This window comes from Schistocerca gregaria, chromosome 2, assembly GCF_023897955.1.
Source record: "Schistocerca gregaria isolate iqSchGreg1 chromosome 2, iqSchGreg1.2, whole genome shotgun sequence".
Lineage (NCBI taxonomy): Eukaryota > Metazoa > Arthropoda > Insecta > Orthoptera > Acrididae > Schistocerca > Schistocerca gregaria.
The window spans coordinates 374326800-374345718 of NC_064921.1; the positions used below are offsets into that span (position 1 = coordinate 374326800).

Below are 18919 nucleotides of genomic sequence, written 5' to 3' on the forward strand. Positions count from 1 at the left end.
GCTAGGTGAAACCTCGTCGTCTGGACAGGTGCAAAGACAGCTCAAGAGACCGCCGAGATGGAGGCCATCGACCTGCTGGACGCAGATCTTGCAGAGGCAGTTGCTGAGGCCGATGGACGCGACACTGACTCTTGACGATGCCTGAGCACCCAGGAAGTGCCGGCAATGACGAATGATGAATCTGCCACCTACTCTCAGACTTCTGACTTTGCGAGGCCATGGAAGAAGGCCCAAGGGCCTCCCACACCACTGCCACAGCAGCTTGGAAGACTGCAGCGGGCTCTTCCCAGGGTATCGACACATTGAAACCACCTAAGACGCCACAGCAGCCCACTTCTTTGATTGCTGCCTCTTGGCAACCTGACGAAGGTGTCTTTGTTGCCCCCAAGCAGGTGGCACATTGCCAAGGCTGCTGCACTGCAGCAAATGAGGTCACTGCCGACCGCTAATGCTTTTGCTGGTGCAAACGTTGACAAGACAGATGACAGTGCCACCCCAGAAGAAAGCTCCACCCCCACCACCTATCATCTACAAAGAGTTTGAGCAGAAGCTTTACGGGTTTGCTACATTCCTACTGTCAAAACTGCTGGCCATGACCTCTACAAGGTCACAGTAGCAAATAATGAAGTCTATCGCGCGGTGATGGGTGCCATTTGCAAAGATGGCCTCCTGTGCTACACACACCCATCTGAGCTACTCAAACTCTCGAAGGCACTATTCTGCCACCTTCTGCTCAAGTTTGGCTCAGACTACCTAAGGGAGGAACTTGAGGACATGGACTTTGGCATTAGGTCTACCAGCTTGATGAAGTCCTCCTGCACAAACCATGATGTGCCGTTGTACTGAATTGTCCTTGTTGACAACCTGGTCTTCCCCATTGCAGCCAGTCCAATGTGCTTGACATCGCCTTTCTCGAGGGTATTGGGCACTTCACCTCGGCCACAGTCTGATGCGTAGGTGATCTCCGACATAGACATTATTGGCGCTTCCATGCCAACTGACCACTGCAACTTCTGTGGCATTGACAAAGCACACTTACATGCTGAACTACTAGACCGTGTAGATGGCGTCCCCGAACCTGTCGTGGAAGGGGCCAAAGAGGCATTGAACTTCTTAACATGACACACAATCAGCACAGCAGAGGTGGCCACTCCCAGGCAGCTGCAAAGACCATGAGAGATGTCACGCCAACTTATGCTGCACATCCTAGAGGTAATCACAAACAAGAATCGCCTCTTTCGGGTGTGGTAGTTCTTGTGGCTACCTGAGATGAGGTGCCGCCTCAACAGGGCGTGGTGCGAGATTTGGGCTACTATAGATGACCACAGAAATCGGGACTGAACGGGCCTTGCGGCCACCCTAAAGATGACGGATTTAAGTTCCTGCAGACGGCCAAGCACTTCCTTCATTGTCACCAACAAGTTCCACGCCCCCAACTGGATTCTGACATTGTCTGTGAGCCTGATGCTAAGTAGTAGAAGTAGTATCTCCCGCAGTACCGAAGTTGACAAAAAGTGTCCCTACAGCCAGAGAAGTTTGCAGAGGACAACTCTAACCACTAGGCCCCACACCCAACAATTAGGTCAATACAGGAACAGCAGCTAGGCTACTTACCCTGCCTACACACCTGGATTATGAAGTCAAGTTTTGAGTGAATGAGTGGGGAGCTGCTGTTACATTGAACAAAGAGGTATATTGTTGCACTAATGCTCCATTTGTCACATGACATTGTTACAAACACTTTGATGTTTTTAAAAGTGGTAACATTTTTACCGACAAACATAGGTACACGGAAGGTATCTGTGAAGAAACTTTGGATAACAGAAGAAATACTTCACCTGATTGACAAAATTTAAGAGTGGTAACATTAAGACTGCAGTGAATATTCCACTGTTAACCAGAATACACAGAAGGCCTCTCTGAGGGAGAATACTTGTCTAATGATGTGATAGAAGAAATTGGAGTCGATATAGAAGACATGGGGGATCCAGTATTAGAACTACGATTTAAAAGAGCTCTGGAACACTTGAGATAAAATAAGGCAGAAGGGACAGCTAACATCCCGTCAGAATTTCTGGAACCATTGGGGGAAGTGACAACGAAACAACTATCCATGTTTGTGTCTGGATTGTATGAGACTGGCAATATACGTCCAGACTTTTGGAAAAATATCATCCACACAATTCTGAATATAGCAAGAGCCAAGAAATGTGAGAATTATCACACACTCAGCTTAGCTGCTGAGGAGAACAACATAAAGAAGAATGGGAGAAAAAATGAGGAGCTGGTAGACATCAATGAGTTTAGTTTTAAGAAAGGTGAAAGCGCTAGAGAGGCTGTTCTAACATTGCACTTGACAGTGGAAGCAATACTGAAAAAAAGTCAAGACATACTCATAAGACTTGTCCACCTAGAAAAAGTATTCAGTAATGGAAAATAGTGCAAGATTTTCGAAATTCTGGGAAAGACTGGTATTATACAATATGCACAAGCACCAAGACGTAACAATAAGATTGGAAGATCAAGAACAAAGTGCTCGAATGAAAAAAGGTGTGAGACAGGGATGCAGTTTTTCACCCCCTGCTCTTCAATGTATACATCGAAAAAGCAATGACAGAAATAAAAGGAAGGATCAAAATTGGATTAAAATTCAGAGTGAAAGGATACCAATGATAAGATTTGCTGATGACTTTGGTATCCTCAGTGAAAAGTGGAGGAAAATTATAGGTCTGTTGAGCGGAATGAACAGTCAGTATATAAGTGGTGGGAAGTAGCAGCAATGAGAACAGCGAGAAGTATAACATTGGTGATCTCAAAGTAGATGAAGTTAAGGTATTCTGCTACTTTGTAAAGGAATTCTGCTACCTTGGAAGCAAACAACCTATGACGTATGAAACAAGGAGGACATGAAAAGTAGACTACCATGGGCAAAGAGGGTATTCCTTGCCAAGAGAAGTCAACTGGCATCAAATTCAGACCTTAATTTGAAGAATAAATTTCTGAAAATGTACATTTGGAGTGCAGCATTGTTTGGTAGTGGATCAAAGACAGGAGAAACTGGGATAGAAGAGGAACTAAGAGTTTGAAATGAGGTGCTACAGAAGAATATTAGAGATTAGGTAGACTGATAAGATAAGGAGTGAGGAGATTATGTGCAGAATTGCTGAAGAAATGAATATTTGATAAACGCTAACAAGAAGAAGGGGCAAGATAATAGGAAATATGTTAAGGAATTAGGAACAACCTCCAGTGCACTAGAGGGTGCTGTAGAGGGTAAAAGTTATAGAGGAACACAGAGATTTGAATACATCCAGCAAATAATTGAAGATGTAGAGTGCAAGTACTATTCTGATATGAAGAGGCTGGTGGACAAGAGGAATTTGTGACAGGTCCCATGAAACCAGCCAGAAGACTGTGGATCATGAAGTACATGCAGTTAAGAAAATCTGTTGTCTAGGCAGCAAAATAACCCATGATGAATGAAGTAAGGAGGACATAAAAAGCACAGTAGCACTAACAGAAAGGCCATTCTTGTCCAAGACAATTCTACTAGTATCAAACATAGACCTTAATCTGAGGAAAATATTTCTGAGAATGTACGTATGGAGCACAGAATTGTATCGGAGTGAAACATGGACTGTGGGAAAACTGGAACAGGAGATAATCAAAGCATTTGGGAAGTGGTGGTATAGATGAACATTGAAAATTAGGTGGTCTGATAAGATAAGGAATGAGGAGCTTCTCCACAAAAAAGCGATGAAAGAAATATATGCAAAAGACTGACAAGAAGAATGGGCAGAATGATTGGACACATGTGAAGACATCAGGAAATAACTTCCATGGTACTATACGGAATTGTAGAGGGTAAAAATTGTAAGGGAAGACAGAGATTGGAATATATCCAGCAAATAATTGAGGACGTAGGTTGTAAGTGCTACTCTGAGGTGAAAAGGTTGGCACAGGACAGAAATTCGTGGTGGGCTGCGTCAAACCAGTCAAAAGACTGATGACTCAAAAAGGTAAGGAATGCAGTATTGCAAAGGTGCCAGATTCCATGTCCAGTAGCAAATATTTCTGAGTGTAGTGGGAAGGATAGCTATGCAACCTATCAGTTGAAGAATGAAGGGCTTCAGAGCACGCATATAGGCACACTATTGTCAGCCAATCCAATGCCCTCTTTTGCAAGCCGAAATAAGCAGGTGCACTGGAATATGACCATCCTCAGCATTGTCATCCAAAAGGTTAAGTTTCAACTAAAGAATCATCCCTTGAACGACTAATAGTTTGCCTTCGTAGTCACTGTGACTTCAATATTGCCAGCAATGAATCTATGCTGTGGTAAGTGGGAAACCTATATCTCTGTTCACAAGATATGTAGAACTGTGAATTTCCACGACATTGCTGATTACAATGTTCCACACCAAAGATGTCAACAAGAGAATTTTGGCACTTTTGTAATCCATATTGTGTGTCATACTGAGACAATGCTTGGCCACTTCAGATTTCTCTTAATGGTCCAGATGTGCGTGTTGATTTAGACCCATATGTCTTTCATAGTACAGCATGTTTGTTCTGTTAAAACTTCCCACATTTACAAGGAATCTTATTAACACCAGACCTTCTAAAACCAAGATTGTACTTCACTGAGCCTAGAAGAATTCAGTGAGTTCATTGGAAGATGGAAGAAACATTTAAACTTGTCAATATTTGATCAGCAAAACTGCTTAAAATAATTTGTGTATCACCTGCATGATTGTGAACGTACAAGGGCTTAGATTCAAGGAGAGCAGAGAATGAAAGAATGAGACTTACTAAACTAAAAAAATAACTGTACTGTGAATTAAAAAGAAAAATTAGCATAATTAAAGACAATTTGCTCAAAAATATACATCTTTTCAAATCTGTGATATCAAAATTCGCTGTTGGGTACCATTCAATACAATTTGGTGTCACCCCTTGCATGCTTGAATCTTCCTTTGCATTCTTTCTACAGTGTGATAAAGACATTGCTACTCAAGTCTGTCCCACTTTTCAGTGGCAGCTCTCCTGACCTCCAACATGTGAGGTTTGTTGCTGCAATAACTCACTGCAAGTTCCATCTCAATCGTGATAAATTAGGTTCATGTCAACAGGTACTGCAGGACATTCTGCTCGGTTGATTTCTCCCTTCTGGAAGAGGTTGTAGTTTCACATCTTGAGATACAAATCCTTTTCGGAAATATTGGAGTGGGAAATAGGTTTGTAGGATGCTGTCTCAATACAGTGCAGCCATCAAAATTTCCCTCAATAGTGTTGACAGACCTACATCATCTATGCAAAGTACTACCCTAAAACAGGACTGGCCAACCTCTCTACTGAACCTGTGGAACAGCAGGCCTGAGACCTGATTGGTACCTGGTCCCCATCTCCGAACTCTTCTACAAAGATTATCGAGTGGGAAAGAAAGATTGCACTTGTCACTGAAGAGATCCCAATACTTTTGATCCAGATTTCATTCCAGGCATTGCTTTGTCCATCTTCTTCATAGACCATGGTGCTGCGACGTTCATACTGTTGTTCTTAAATTACACTTAGAGGTCGTATTTATTGTGTGTAGTTGGTTGTCTACTGTCAGTCATCACAGCTCTCCCAGTTGCCTCCAAAAAGGCAGCACATACCTCTGTTGCACTTCCCTTGGTGTGCTTATAAGCCATTAATAGTAGGTAATGGTCATCATCTGGTGTTGTTGGCCATTGATGATAACTATGAGGCAGCTGTTCAGTGTTTTGTGTCTCATGATACAGACTGAATGGTTAAATGATATCAGTGTGGTGCAAGCCAATTTGCTGGGCAACTTCAGTGTGGCAATCTTCTTGCCATAAAATTACAATGTACGGGAAGTATAAGCTTGAAAGGACTGTCTGCGGAATGTTAGCAGACTGGACAGTGATGCAAGCTGCATTGTCAGTGTGCTCTACTGAACCGCACTGAGAATGCAGCTCTTTCTCAGGAGGGCTGCCAGTGAAGTGCGGCACGAGTTCGAGTGCGAGTGCCTTCACAACATTGTAGAAAGAATTCTGAGGAAGGTCCAAGCATGCTAGGTATGGCACAAAATTGCATTGAAAGTTTTACCTTTACTGCTGGTTCATGGATATGTATGTAGTGGTCAAAATAATATCCAGAAAGAGATTATGTGGTGGGGGGGTTGTGTAAATCATGGGGTGATGCAAATGCTTTATTGGTCAATGTATATACATTTCCATCTGCTTAGTTGCTTATGACTGGTAGAAGCTGACCTCGGAGAAGATCAGCTTGGATTCCGTAGAAATTTCGGAACACGTGAGGCAATACTGACCCTACGACTTATCTTAGAAGAAAGATTAAGGAAAGGCAAACCTACATTTCTAGCATTTGTAGACTTAGAGAAAGCTTTTGACAATGTTGACTGGAATACTCTCTTTCAAATTCTGAAGGTGGAAGGGGTAAAATACAGGGAGCGAAAGGCTATTTACAATTTGTACAGAAAGCAGATGGCAGTTATAAGAGTCGAGATGCATGAAAGGGAAGCAGTGATTGGGAAGGGAGTGATACAGGGTTGTAGCCTCTCCCCTGCCGTTATTCAATCTGTATTTGAGCAAGCAGTAAAGAAATTGAAAGAAAAGTTCAAAGTACGTATTAAAATTCATGGAGAAGAAATAAAAACTTTGAAGTTCGCTGATGACATTTTAATTCTGTCAGAGACAGCAAAGGACTTGGAAGAGCAGTTGAACAGAATGGATAGTGTCTTGAAGGGAGGATATAAGATGAACATCAACAAAAGCAAAACGAGGATAATGGAATATAGTCGAATTAAGTCGGGTGATGCTGCGGGAATTAGCACTTAAAGTAGTAAAGGTGGTTTGCTGTTTGGGGAGCATAATAACTGATCATGGTCGAAGTAGAGAGGATATAAAATGTAGACTGGCAATGGGAAGGAAAGCGTTTCTGAAGAAGAGAAATTTGTTAACATCTAGTATAGATTTAAGAGTCAGGAAGTCATTTCTGAAAGTATTTGTATGGAGTGTAGCCATGTATGGAAGTGAAAGTTTAGACAAGAAGAGAATAGAAGCTTTCAAAATGTTGTGCTACAGAAAATGCTGAAGATTAGATGGGTAGATCACGTAACTAATGAGGAGATATTGAATAGAATTGGGGAGAAGAGGAATTTGTGGCGCAACTTGACTATAAGAAGGGATCAGTTGGTAGGACATGTTCTGAGGCATCAAGGGATCACCAACTTAGTACTGGAGGGCAGTGTGGAGGGTAAAAATTGTAGAGGGAGACCAAGAGATGAATACACTAAGTAGATTGAGAAGGATGTATGCTGCAGTAGGTACTGGGAGATAAAGAGGCTTGCACAGAATAGAGTAGCATGGAGAGCTGCATCAAACCAGTCTCAGGACTGAAGACCACAACAACAGTTGTTTATGCTTTTTTCTTTAAATAATCATTGTGTAATAGAGACTGCTGAGCATGTAAGCTACTGAGCTATTATAAGGGATCCATAATTTGCTGAATATGATATATTTCTAATAAACCATCCATTTCTTCACAGGGAACAGATTGAGTCTTTGAGATGTGACACTCCAGATGAAGTAAGTGGCAGTGAGGTTCCTCTCATATTACCTTTAGATGATCTTAACAGACTACAGGAAAAAATGCATCGACATTCAAAGGCTGATGAAGTGGCTCTGAAAAGAATCCATGATTTGGAAATGCAGCTCCAAACAGTGAGAAGAAATGGGGAGGTAAGACAAGTAATGATACCAAAAAATGTTACTTTAATCTTTGTACATTCCTGACATTGTCAGCAATGTATTATAGTAACATGTTACAAATATGAATTGGGGCATTATCACTTAACTATCATTAGCATTACCGGCAGCTTTTTATATGTGCATGAAAGGTTATTTTTTGCAGTTAGCAACTAGTATTCTTTTGTCTTAACTAATTATTATGCAAATAAAGTTTAACTAAAACCTTTCCTGTTAGTTTTGTTTAGTGCTAACTTAGTAAATTACAAAAGGCCATATGTTTACAATCCTGTGACACATGCAAAAAAGATATTAGGGATACTTAACTCTATTTTGATGTCCAGCTAGACAGTTTCATTGAGTGGCTAATACTGCACCAGAAACAAACTTAGACAAGTGCAAGGACTAGTAACCTATTTATTGTGGTATCAAATTAGCAAACAATAATTTTTTAAACAGCAATTATCAATCCACTACCCCCAATGCGAACAGTAGATAACAATTTGCAAACATTGGCATCTCACAGCTTGGGGGGTTACTTGGTGTGGCTTTGATTATATGATATGTTCAATCCATACATGTTCTGTCTCCTGCTAGTGTGTATGTGCCAATACCTTGTTAATAATCTGCACCACCATTCTTGAAGTTAATTGCCTGAGTGGGCCTGCTATGCAGTGCCACTACACTGTGCCATGTGGCTCTTCACTTTTTGCATTTGGGGGTGGGTGCTGAAAGAGAGCTGTGATCTGTGCAAACTACTAAATGATGTAAACTGTTTTGTGACAATTCTTCTGTATTGTAATTACAATGTCTTCTCTATGCAATTACATTTACAATTGCAGATGATGTGGAGCACTAATATATTGTAACGCACCATAGATCATAACATGTATCAATACCCATTTGTATTGTGATACATTTGAAGTTTCGAAAATTCACGAGTGCTGCGATAAACTAGTATTCTTATCATCAATTGTGCTCTTTTTAAAAATTTTAATGACAGTAGGCCTATTTTCATTCAAAACAATCTTTCTCTAATTTCAGTGTACAATTATATAAGAAATAGTTTCAGAATTTTTGTACACTTACTAAATTATATTCTCCTAAGTTAGTGATACGAGTGCTTTGGATATGTTCATTTAATTCGTGCTTCACAGTTCAGCCAAAGTACACATCACCCATGAATTTCATTGTAAATCAATGCAAATAAACATATGTTTTTGAGAAATTTCAGAAGCTACCATTGTCGTTCGTATAATCTATGAGCAATTTTTAACAAATTGGGGTTTGTAATGTAGTTACTGTAGCAGATTTTGTTATTAACATTTTGTGTTATATTTAGTTTTCCCTCAAGAGGAGTAGCCCCATATATTTCATGCATTTATCACAAATTAACTAGGTTTTTGAGTTTGCTAACAACTATAATTAACATCAAAACGATTTAGGAAAATAATAATTTTTACGATTGGTTTTTGTGTTACCTTAATATAAATCTTGTTTTGTGTATCTGCATCAGATCCTATATGGAATTAGCAGCTTTTTAGCTCTACAGATTGAAAGATAATCAGCAGGTTTAATTTAAAGTCCTTTGTTCACTGCCTTGTAATACTTTGGACCTGCCAAAATGCAGAAAAACTGTGAATGCTATTCTTAAATTTGAGGTGAGTTGCGTTGACATTCGTAAGCAGCTCAAAATCACTCTGGCTACTGTCAAACAATTGACAGCCGCTGTGAATAGTTGTGTTGGAAGACCTGTGGATCCTGTCTCCTCTGCAGAAACTACAGGATCTGTCATTACCCGTCCACTCGACTGTGAGTGGTATGTGAATGGTAGATCTAAGCGTCCTGTACAGGGTGAACAGGGACCAGGGTGTTGTACTGCTCCCCTAACCAACAAGTTTGAGGTGCTGTCTTTCACTGAAATGGGAACTGACCCAGTGGGACTCACTCCACGTGTTGTGGGGAAACCTGTTTTGTCCAATGTCAAGAGGAGGCAAACACAAAAGGGTAGGGGGGGTCTGTTAATCATGCGGCGAATTATGGTGTGTCTTAGGGAAATGGCTGCCAAAGCGTTCAGCATGTTGAAGAGGCTATTCCAGCAGCCATAGAGGGAACAGGGTACAACCAACTGCAGATTGTGGCACACATTGGAACAAATGATGCCTGTCATCTGGGCTCCAAGTTCATTCTTGGATCATTCCAGCGACTGACAGGGTTGTTGCAGCAACTGCAGAGAAGGTTGAGATCAGCCCTGTGCATGGAGTTTCAACAAAGCTCAAAATTTGCAGCATTGTCCCCAGAACTGTGCACTGAACATTGAAGCCTGCTACTGAGGCAGATGACTGTGTGTGGGGCAACTCTCCATCCAATCCAGATAGTTACAGCTTCAGGAAACCCAGAAATATCAGTGTAAGATCGAAAGAATTGCCTTCCACAAGTGAGAGTATTAAAATCCTAATGGTAAACTGAAAAAGCATTCACAACAAAGTGCTAGTGTTTGAAGTGCTCATGAAAAGCTGTGAAACTCATATAATATTAGCTTCAAAAAGCTGTTTGAAACCTGAAATTGATAGCAGTGAGATTTTTGGGGAAAGGTGTATATTGAAAGGATAGGCAAATAGGAAATGGAGGTGGTATACTTGTCGCAGTAGATAAGAAACTCAAATCCACCGAAATAGAAATTGAAGCTGCGTGTGAGATTGTTTGGGCAGCACTCAGTACCAGGGTTCGGCATAAAATGATAATTGGATCTTTCTATCACCCACCAGACTCATCTCCTGGTGTGATCGAAAACTTTACAGAAAAGCTCAGTTCACTTGTATGTAAGTTCCCCAATCATAGTGTAATCACTGGGGAAGACTTCAAATATCCAACAACCAATTGATAAAATTAAAGTTTTATTAGTTGTGGGCAAGATAAAATATCCTGTGAAACATTGCTAAATACCTTCCCTGAAAACTACCTAGAACAGATAGTTAGGAGCCCCACGTATGATGGAAATATATTGGATCTAATGGCAACAAATAGACCTGACCTGTCTGAGGATGTACACATCGAAACTGGTATCAGTGACTTGATGCAGTTGTGGCAACAATGATTACCAAAGTACAAAGGACAACTAAAACAAGCAGAAAGATATACACTCCTGGAAATTGAAATAAGAACACCGTGAATTTATTGTCCCAGGAAGGGGAAACTTTATTGACACATTCCTGGGGTCAGATACATCACATGATCACACTGACAGAACCACAGGCACATAGACACAGGCAACAGAGCATGCACAATGTCAGCACTAGTACAGTGTATATCCACCTTTTGCAGCAATGCAGGCTGCTTCTTCCATGGAGACGATCGTAGAGATGCTGGATGTAGTCCAGTGGAACGGCTTGCCATGCCATTTCCACCTGGGGCCTCAGTTGGACCAGCGTTTGTGCTGGACGTGCAGACCGCGTGAGACGACGCTTCATCCAGTCCCAAACATGCTCAATGGGGGACAGATCCGGAGATCTTGCTGGCCAGGGTAGTTGACTTCCACCTTCTAGAGCACGCTGGGTGGCACGGGATACATGCGGACATGCATTGTCCTGTTGGAACAGCAAGTTCCCTTGCCGGTCTAGGAATGGTAGAACGATGGGTTCGATGACGGTTTGGATGTACCGTGCACTATTCAGTGTCCCCTCGACGATCACCAGAGGTGTACGGCCAGTGTAGGAGATCGTTCCCCACACCATGATGCCGGGTGTTGGCCCTGTGTGCCTCAGTCGTATGCAGTCCTGATTGTGGCGCTCACCTGCATGGCGCCAAACACACATACGACCATCTTTGGCTCCAAGGCAGAAGCGACTCTCATCGCTGAAGACGACACGTCTCCATTCGTCCCTCCATTCACGCCTGTCGCGACACCACTGGAGGCGGGCTGCACGATGTTGGGGCGTGAGCGGAAGACGGCCTAACGGTGTGCGGGACCGTAGCCCAGCTTCATGGAGACGGTTGCGAATGGTCCTCGCCGATTCCCCAGGAGCAACAGTGTCCCTAATTTGCTGGGAAGTGGCGGTGCGGTCCCCTACGGCACTGCGTAGGATCCTATGGTCTTGGCGTGCATCCGTGCGTCGCTGCGGTCCGGTCCCAGGTCGACGGGCACGTGCACCTTCCGCCGACCACTGGCGACAACATCGATGTACTGTGGAGACCTCACGCCCCACGTGTTGAGCAATTCGGCGGTACGTCCACCCGGCCTCCCGCATGCCCACTATACGCCCTCGCTCAAAGTCCGTCAACTGCACATACGGTTCACGTCCACGCTGTCGCGGCATGCTACCAGTGTTAAAGACTGCGATGGAGCTCCGTATGCCACGGCAAACTGGCTGACACTGACGGCAGCGGTGCACAAATGCTGCGCAGCTAGCGCCATTTGACGGCCAACACCGCAGTTCCTGGTGTGTCCGCTGTGCCGTGCGTGTGATCATTGCTTGTACAGCCCTCTCGCAGTGTCCGGAGCAAGTATGGTGGGTCTGACACACCGGTGTCAATGTGTTCTTTTTTCCATTTCCAGGAGTGTATATGTTCAGTAAACTAAATAAAAACCAGTAATGTCATAATGCAGTGAGGAACTTGAAACTTCCAGCACAGGGCAGGAGCATGTAGAGGACCTCTGGCTCGGGTTTAAAAGAATAGTTGACCAAGCACTGGGTAGATATTTACCCAGTAGAACAGTTCATAATGGGAGGGAACCTCCACGGTATACAGTCACTGTAAAGAAACTTCTAAAGAAACAGAGATTACTGCATAACAAGTGTAAAACAAAGTGTAGAGCTATAGATATAAAGATGCTGAATGAAACATATTTGGCTGTCAGGAGAGCAATAGGTGATGCCTTCAGTGACTACTGTAGCAGAATATTGTCAAATGACTTTTCACAAAATCCAAATAAATTCTGGTCACACACAAAGGCTGTTAGTGGCACCAAAGTTAGTGTCTAGTCCCTAGCGAATGAGATGGGAAGTGAAATTGAGGGTAACAAAGCGAAAGTTTAAATGCATAACTCTGCCTTTAACTGTTTCTTTACCAAAGAAAACCCAGGAGAATTGCCCCAATTTAAGCCTCGTACCACTGAAAAATGAATGAAATAAGTATTAAGTGTCAGTGGTGTTGAGGAACAGTGGAAATTGTTAAAATTGAACAAAACTCCAGGCGCCGGTGGAATCCCTGTCAGATTTTTTACTGAATTTGCTGCTGAGTTAGCCCCTCTTCTCACTAAAATCTATTGCAGAGTCCTCGGACAAAAAACCGTGCCCAGTTCCTGGAAAAAAGCACAGTTCATCTTCATCTAGAAGTGATCCACAGAACTCCGTCCAATGTCCTTTACATCTTCTTGTTGTAAAAATTTAGGACATACTTTAAGCTAAAACATAATGAGGTATCTTGGAACAGCATGACCACCTCAATGCCAACCAGCATGGTTTTTGAAAAAATCGCTCATCTGAAATCCAATTCGTGCTTTCCCAACGTGACATACTGAAAGCTTTGGAACAAGGCAATCAGGTAGATGTAGTGTTTATTGATTTCTGAAAAGCACTTGATACACTGTGGCAAATATGCTTATTGTCAAAAGTATGCTCATATTGGGTATCAAGTGAAATTTGTGACTAGATTTAGGACTTTTTGGTAGGGAGGACACAGCATGTTATCGTGGATGTAGAGTCATCGTCAAGATGTAGAAGTAACTTCAGGTGTACCCCACGGATCTGTATTGTGACCTTTGTTGTTCAAGTTGTATATTAATGACCTTGCAGACAATATTAATAGTGAAATCAGGCTTTTTACAGATGGTGCAGTTATCTATGATGAAGTACTATCTGAGAGAGTCTGCAATATAAATATTCAGTCAGAACTTGATAAGATTCAACTTAGTGTAGGGATTGGCTACTTGCTCTAAATGTGTAGAAATCTAAAATCGTGCACACAACAAAACGAAAAAACATAATATCTTATGACTATAACATCAATTAGTCACTATTGGAATTGGCCCTCGCTGAGCGAATTTTAAAGAGCCGCAGTATTGTGACCATGCAAAGGTAGCATAATCATTAAATGACAGCTCTTGTGTATTCTCTGTTTGTTTGGGCATTTACATTCTTAATCACTCTCTTTCTCCATGACTTCCAAGGTACCCTAGCCACGATCCAAAGCAGAAGCGGTCCCCCATGGCATGTGGAGACACACATTCCCATTCACCCCTTGTCGATGTGCTGTAATGGCTCCGTTTTGCATCCTTCTGCACATACTTCAAACATTTAACAAATATCTAAACTGCTTATTCAGTTTCCACAAACATATTTTGTTGTCCTAAGTAGCTAGAAATAGAACTTGTCATTCTGCAAAATCACCACGAGCTCAAGTGTAAGAAGACTGAGATGCAGAAGTAAACAGCAACATAGCACAACAGCACATATGGCTGATCTAAGGATGAATACATTATGTATAATTTTTTTTCTAGGCTATAAATTTGCTTGTTTCAGGACTACCTTTTGCCACTTTATTCATTGATCTGCACCCAGTACTCCACTTACTTTTTACAGAACAACTTGAAAGACAAAGTTTTCCCAGTGGGCTAAGCATGTCGGTAACATCAAATCTTTCATGTGGGAGGTGGTTGAAGACAGTGAATAGCCACTTCTTGTACGAGTGATGAGTAGTGCCCACAAGTGACTAAAGCAAAGCATTGGACTGGCATAGCTTGCAGCTATGCTCTTGGTTCTGTTTACTATATGTATATGACTGTTGTTTATGCTTACATGAATAACTGAGGACTAGTCATACAATGACTGATTTTAGTTCATTATTTACTGCTAATTATTGATGAGCAAAATCTATAATTACATATGGTCACTGGACAGCTGGCAGATGAAAATTAATGGATTGAATAGTATTTAGTAAACAATGCAAACAGTCCCCGAATTATGTACAGAAATTAGTTACACTGCGAGAATACCACAATGTGACAAGAATGACAATGGTGTTGAGATACAAAGTGAAAGAAATGTGAAATGACGAGGTAAAGGAATGTATCATTCAGCTAAATAGATGGACTATATCCAAAAGATGAAGACTGCTTTGGTAGCAAGTGACAATAATAATACAAGGGAGATCAGTAAAAATGGATATAATGTTATGGGATAGAATGTTTATCTACTTTTATTAAATGGTGGGCATAATAAATAATCGAATAGTTATTTTTTAGTTACTCATCGAAGTCCTTAGTTTGAAGCAGCTGTTATTCTTTCCTCACAATCGTCTTCTTTAATTTTGAGGTTTTCTAATGCTCCACTGCCAAACCTTAAGATATCTTCTGAGGTTTTGGTATAAGGACCTGTGGTGTCCAGCATCTAGTCACAGAGTAATAATGTAATAATGATTTGTTCAATTTGTAACTGTAGTAACCCTTGTTTCTGTGAAAATACTGTCACAACATTGAAGAAGCCTGTAATGTGCAATAACAAAAGTATGTTGTGCAACAAAAAGTAATGCAACAACAATCAGATGAAACACTGTACTGTGGTGTGGGTGACATTGCTGCAGGAACAACTCGGCGCAGTGGCATCGTGCCTCTCTTCCACTAAATTCAGTGAACCCATACACGAGGTGCATATAGATCAACTCTTCATCAATAAACTTATCGATACAGCTTTATATGACCGTTAACCTATGACTAACACTGCTGAAGAAAATAAACCAAAGACAGAATCGAGCAGTACTGAATGCAAGCATGAAGGCAAAGACTGAAATGGGTATTACTGTTGTCGACAGTAGGTACTGTGAGTGAATGGAAACAAGGCACAGAGCACATCTTGTAAACATTTGCACCATCATGCAGTACTTTCAGCACAGTACAGATACAAAGTTGAGTGAGGCAAGAACCAAATGCAAAGCAGTAACTCTTTCATGAACTGCAGGAAATCCTGGCTTACTTACACTAAAATACCCAGAAGGTATCACTGAATGTTCGTCAACAGAGTTCTGATTCACCTTGTAGTTTTTGGCATGCCTTTAATCATTTTGTGATCTGTTGCCAAGTACCACTTTTCCATCATGTGAGGGGCAAGGGAAAAGGGGGGAGGGGGAGGGTGGGACACATCACTTTTAAAGCAATTGAGAAGTTTTCAATAGTTTAGACATACTGTGACAAAATGTAAGTAACAACACATGTTCTAGTAACACTCATTAGCTTGTTTCTAAGTTTTATATGTTCAACAAGACATTATTGCAGATTGAAAAATGTCTATTATGTGCAAGCATATGAGCAGTTATCGCCATTACCTATTTGATGTGGTTTTATAATAATTGCACATAGTCATTATCATTTGCAACTTCATTTCTACTATTCCTTTTTGGATGCATAAGTCTTTTTTATCATAAAGTGAAATTGTCCTATAACCCTTCTCTTTAATATGACTGTCTACTTTCTCTGTAGGAAATTACTGCAGAGAGAGATTTGCTACAGGAGAAAGTTGAGCAGCAGCTTGTAAAAATATCATCATTAGAGTCTCAGAGAGATGAACATCGGCGAACAGTAAAAAATATACAAAAGCAAGCAAGCATTGAGCTTCAGTCCAAAATATATGATATGGAACAAAATTTGAGAAGTCTTAGAGAAACAGTGGATGAAAAAGATAGTGAGGTATGCTGCACCATGATTTCATGTTTTTAATTTTGTACTTGTGTGTGTGTGTGTGTGTGTGTGTGTGTGTGTGTGTGTGTGTGTATTCTTTCCTTTCTGTGACACCAAGGTATTTATTGAGTGTGGTGCTGCTGCCTTTGTCACAACCAACTCAACTATCTTTTTGAACAGTGTTTGTGACAAGAAAAAATCCCTTCTTTAAAAAAGAAAGGTGACTACACAAATGTCAGTATCTTTTATTAGATGATTTTCCAAACCACAATGCCTATTTATGTGACAGATATTTGTGTTCGGTGTTAGTATTACTTACAATTTATTTCGTACATTTTTTGAAAACTGTTTTGCAATTTATTTCATTAAGACATGGAAATTCTTTTTTCCTCAGCTGTTTGAGTGGTGGAATGTACTGGCTGATGAGGAAATCTCTAGTTTCTGATAATGTGGTAAGGTAAATTCTGGTAGAATGTAAATAATTTAGGCGTAAAGGAGGCAAGTCAGCTTAGTGTTGAGTCATCAGTCATCAATGGACACACAAGAAAGAATGAGGACTTAGCTGGTAGATTGAAGTGGGGGGGGGGGGGGGGGGGGATAAAGTAGTTGGGAAATAAGAGGAGAGGTTGGCAAAGAGTAGCTGACGGCTCCAGGGAGGCACCATTGTGCAGGATAGGAATGTGGGAGGAAGAGGTATCAAGTGCGTGATTTAGGAATACAGCACATGAGCACTGGAGTCACTGATTTCATGTGCACACAAATACAGTGACGTGGAGGTGTGGATTGGGAAGAGGCGACAGGATTATTTGCAGAGGGTTGCAATGGGTTAGCAGAAACTGAGGCCAGGAAGTTTTTGGGAGTGAAGGATGTGTTGCAAGGATATCTGTCATCTGTGTAGTTCAGAAGCTGGTGCTGGGGAGAAGAATCCAGATGGCACAAGTGTAAAGCAACCATTGCATTCGAGAATGTTGTGCTCAGCAACATGTTCTGCCGTTGGGTTGTCAACTCTGGTTTTGGCCACAATTTGTCAGTGGCCATTCATTCTGGTGGATAGATGGTTAGTGGTCATACCCACATAAATTGCTAAGCAGAAATTGCGGCAGAGTTGGTATATCTCGTGAATGCTTTTGAAGATAACCCTTCCTCTAATGAACAGGATAAGCCTGTGACAAGCCTGAAGTAAGATGTGTCTTCCACAGGGATATGACATCTGTGGGAAGGCGTTGGAAGTGGGAGTGATATAGGGATGGATCAGGATGTTGTATAGGTTGGATGAGTGGACAATACCGCTTTAGGAGGTGTTGGGAAGGATCATGAGTAGGTTGGCCTTTATTTGCAGGTGGGATGATGTATAATCAAAGCTATGGTAAAGGACATGGCAGAGTTGCTGCAGTTCCAGGATGATATTGGGTGATGAAGGAGCTCCTGCTTTGCATCTGGTACTGGTGGGGGGGGGGGGGGGGGGGCATTAGGCATTATAAGGATAATATGGTCCAGGAAATCTGTTCATGGGGACAGTACCTGTCTGTGAAGGTCTCTGTGATACATGCAGCATACAGGCAAGGGAATTCTCATCACATGCCGGTATATATGAAACATCTTTTAGTGTGAAAAAGGATGACAGCTGTCAAAATGCAGGTACTATTGGTGGTTAGTGGGTTTAATGTTGGTAGAGGTGTGGAAGGAACCATCAGAAAATTGGAGGTTGAGAACCAGGAAAGTGCCGCATTGGCTTGAGGAGGACAAGGTGAAGCGAATGGGAGAGAAGGTGTTGAGGTTGTGGAGGAATGAGGATAGGGTGTGTTGGCCATGGGTCCTTATCATGAAAATTTCAGTTAATTTGAACCAGATATGGGATTTGGGAGGCTAAGGAAGTTTCCTCTAGATGGCTCAAAAACGGATTAGCATAGGGCTGTGGCCTGTCGGTACTCTGGGCTGTGTTGTGAATTTGTTTATATAGTTTCCACTCAAAGGAGATAAAGTTGGTGTGAAGATGTAATTGGTTAGATATATACAGTATGAGGAGGGTGGAATCAAATGATGTTGGGAGGGGTAGTGTTTGACAGTGGCAAGGCTGTTGTCATGAGGGATGTTGGAGGTAGTATCAGCAGTGATGATTAGGGATCCGGGAGGTAAAAGGATAGGGATGATGCAGTCGATGGAGGAAGTGGGTAGCATCTTTGATATAAAAGCCTAGGTTTAGGGCAGTTGGTAGGAGGTGCTGGTCAACAAGAGTGGATATTCTTTCAGTAGGAGCACAATAACCAGCTATAATGGGAGTGTCCGAGTTTATGGAGTTGGGGAAGCATGTAGAAATTCAGTGTATTGGGGATATGGATTCAGAGGCAAGATTCTGGAATGGACTGAAGGCTTTGAGTAGGAATTGGAGGTCATCTTGGATGTCTGTGATGGAATCACTACAGTAGAGCTTGTAGGTGGAAGAATCAGACATTGAGTTTTCAAATGGCTGTTCTTT

At 41.7% G+C, this 18919-nt stretch overlaps 1 protein-coding gene across 10 annotated transcripts in view; it reads left to right on the plus strand.

The window, feature by feature from the left end:
- Positions 1–18919, plus strand: part of LOC126319942 (A-kinase anchor protein 9-like) — a 490541-nt gene that overhangs the window by 357112 nt on the left and 114510 nt on the right. For all 10 annotated transcript variants that reach the window (XM_049993656.1, XM_049993664.1, XM_049993682.1 and 7 more), the window contains 2 exons: positions 7574–7766; positions 16246–16452. In XM_049993656.1, coding sequence (XP_049849613.1) covers positions 7574–7766; positions 16246–16452 — 400 coding nt within the window. The remainder of the gene's footprint in view (positions 1–7573; positions 7767–16245; positions 16453–18919) is intronic.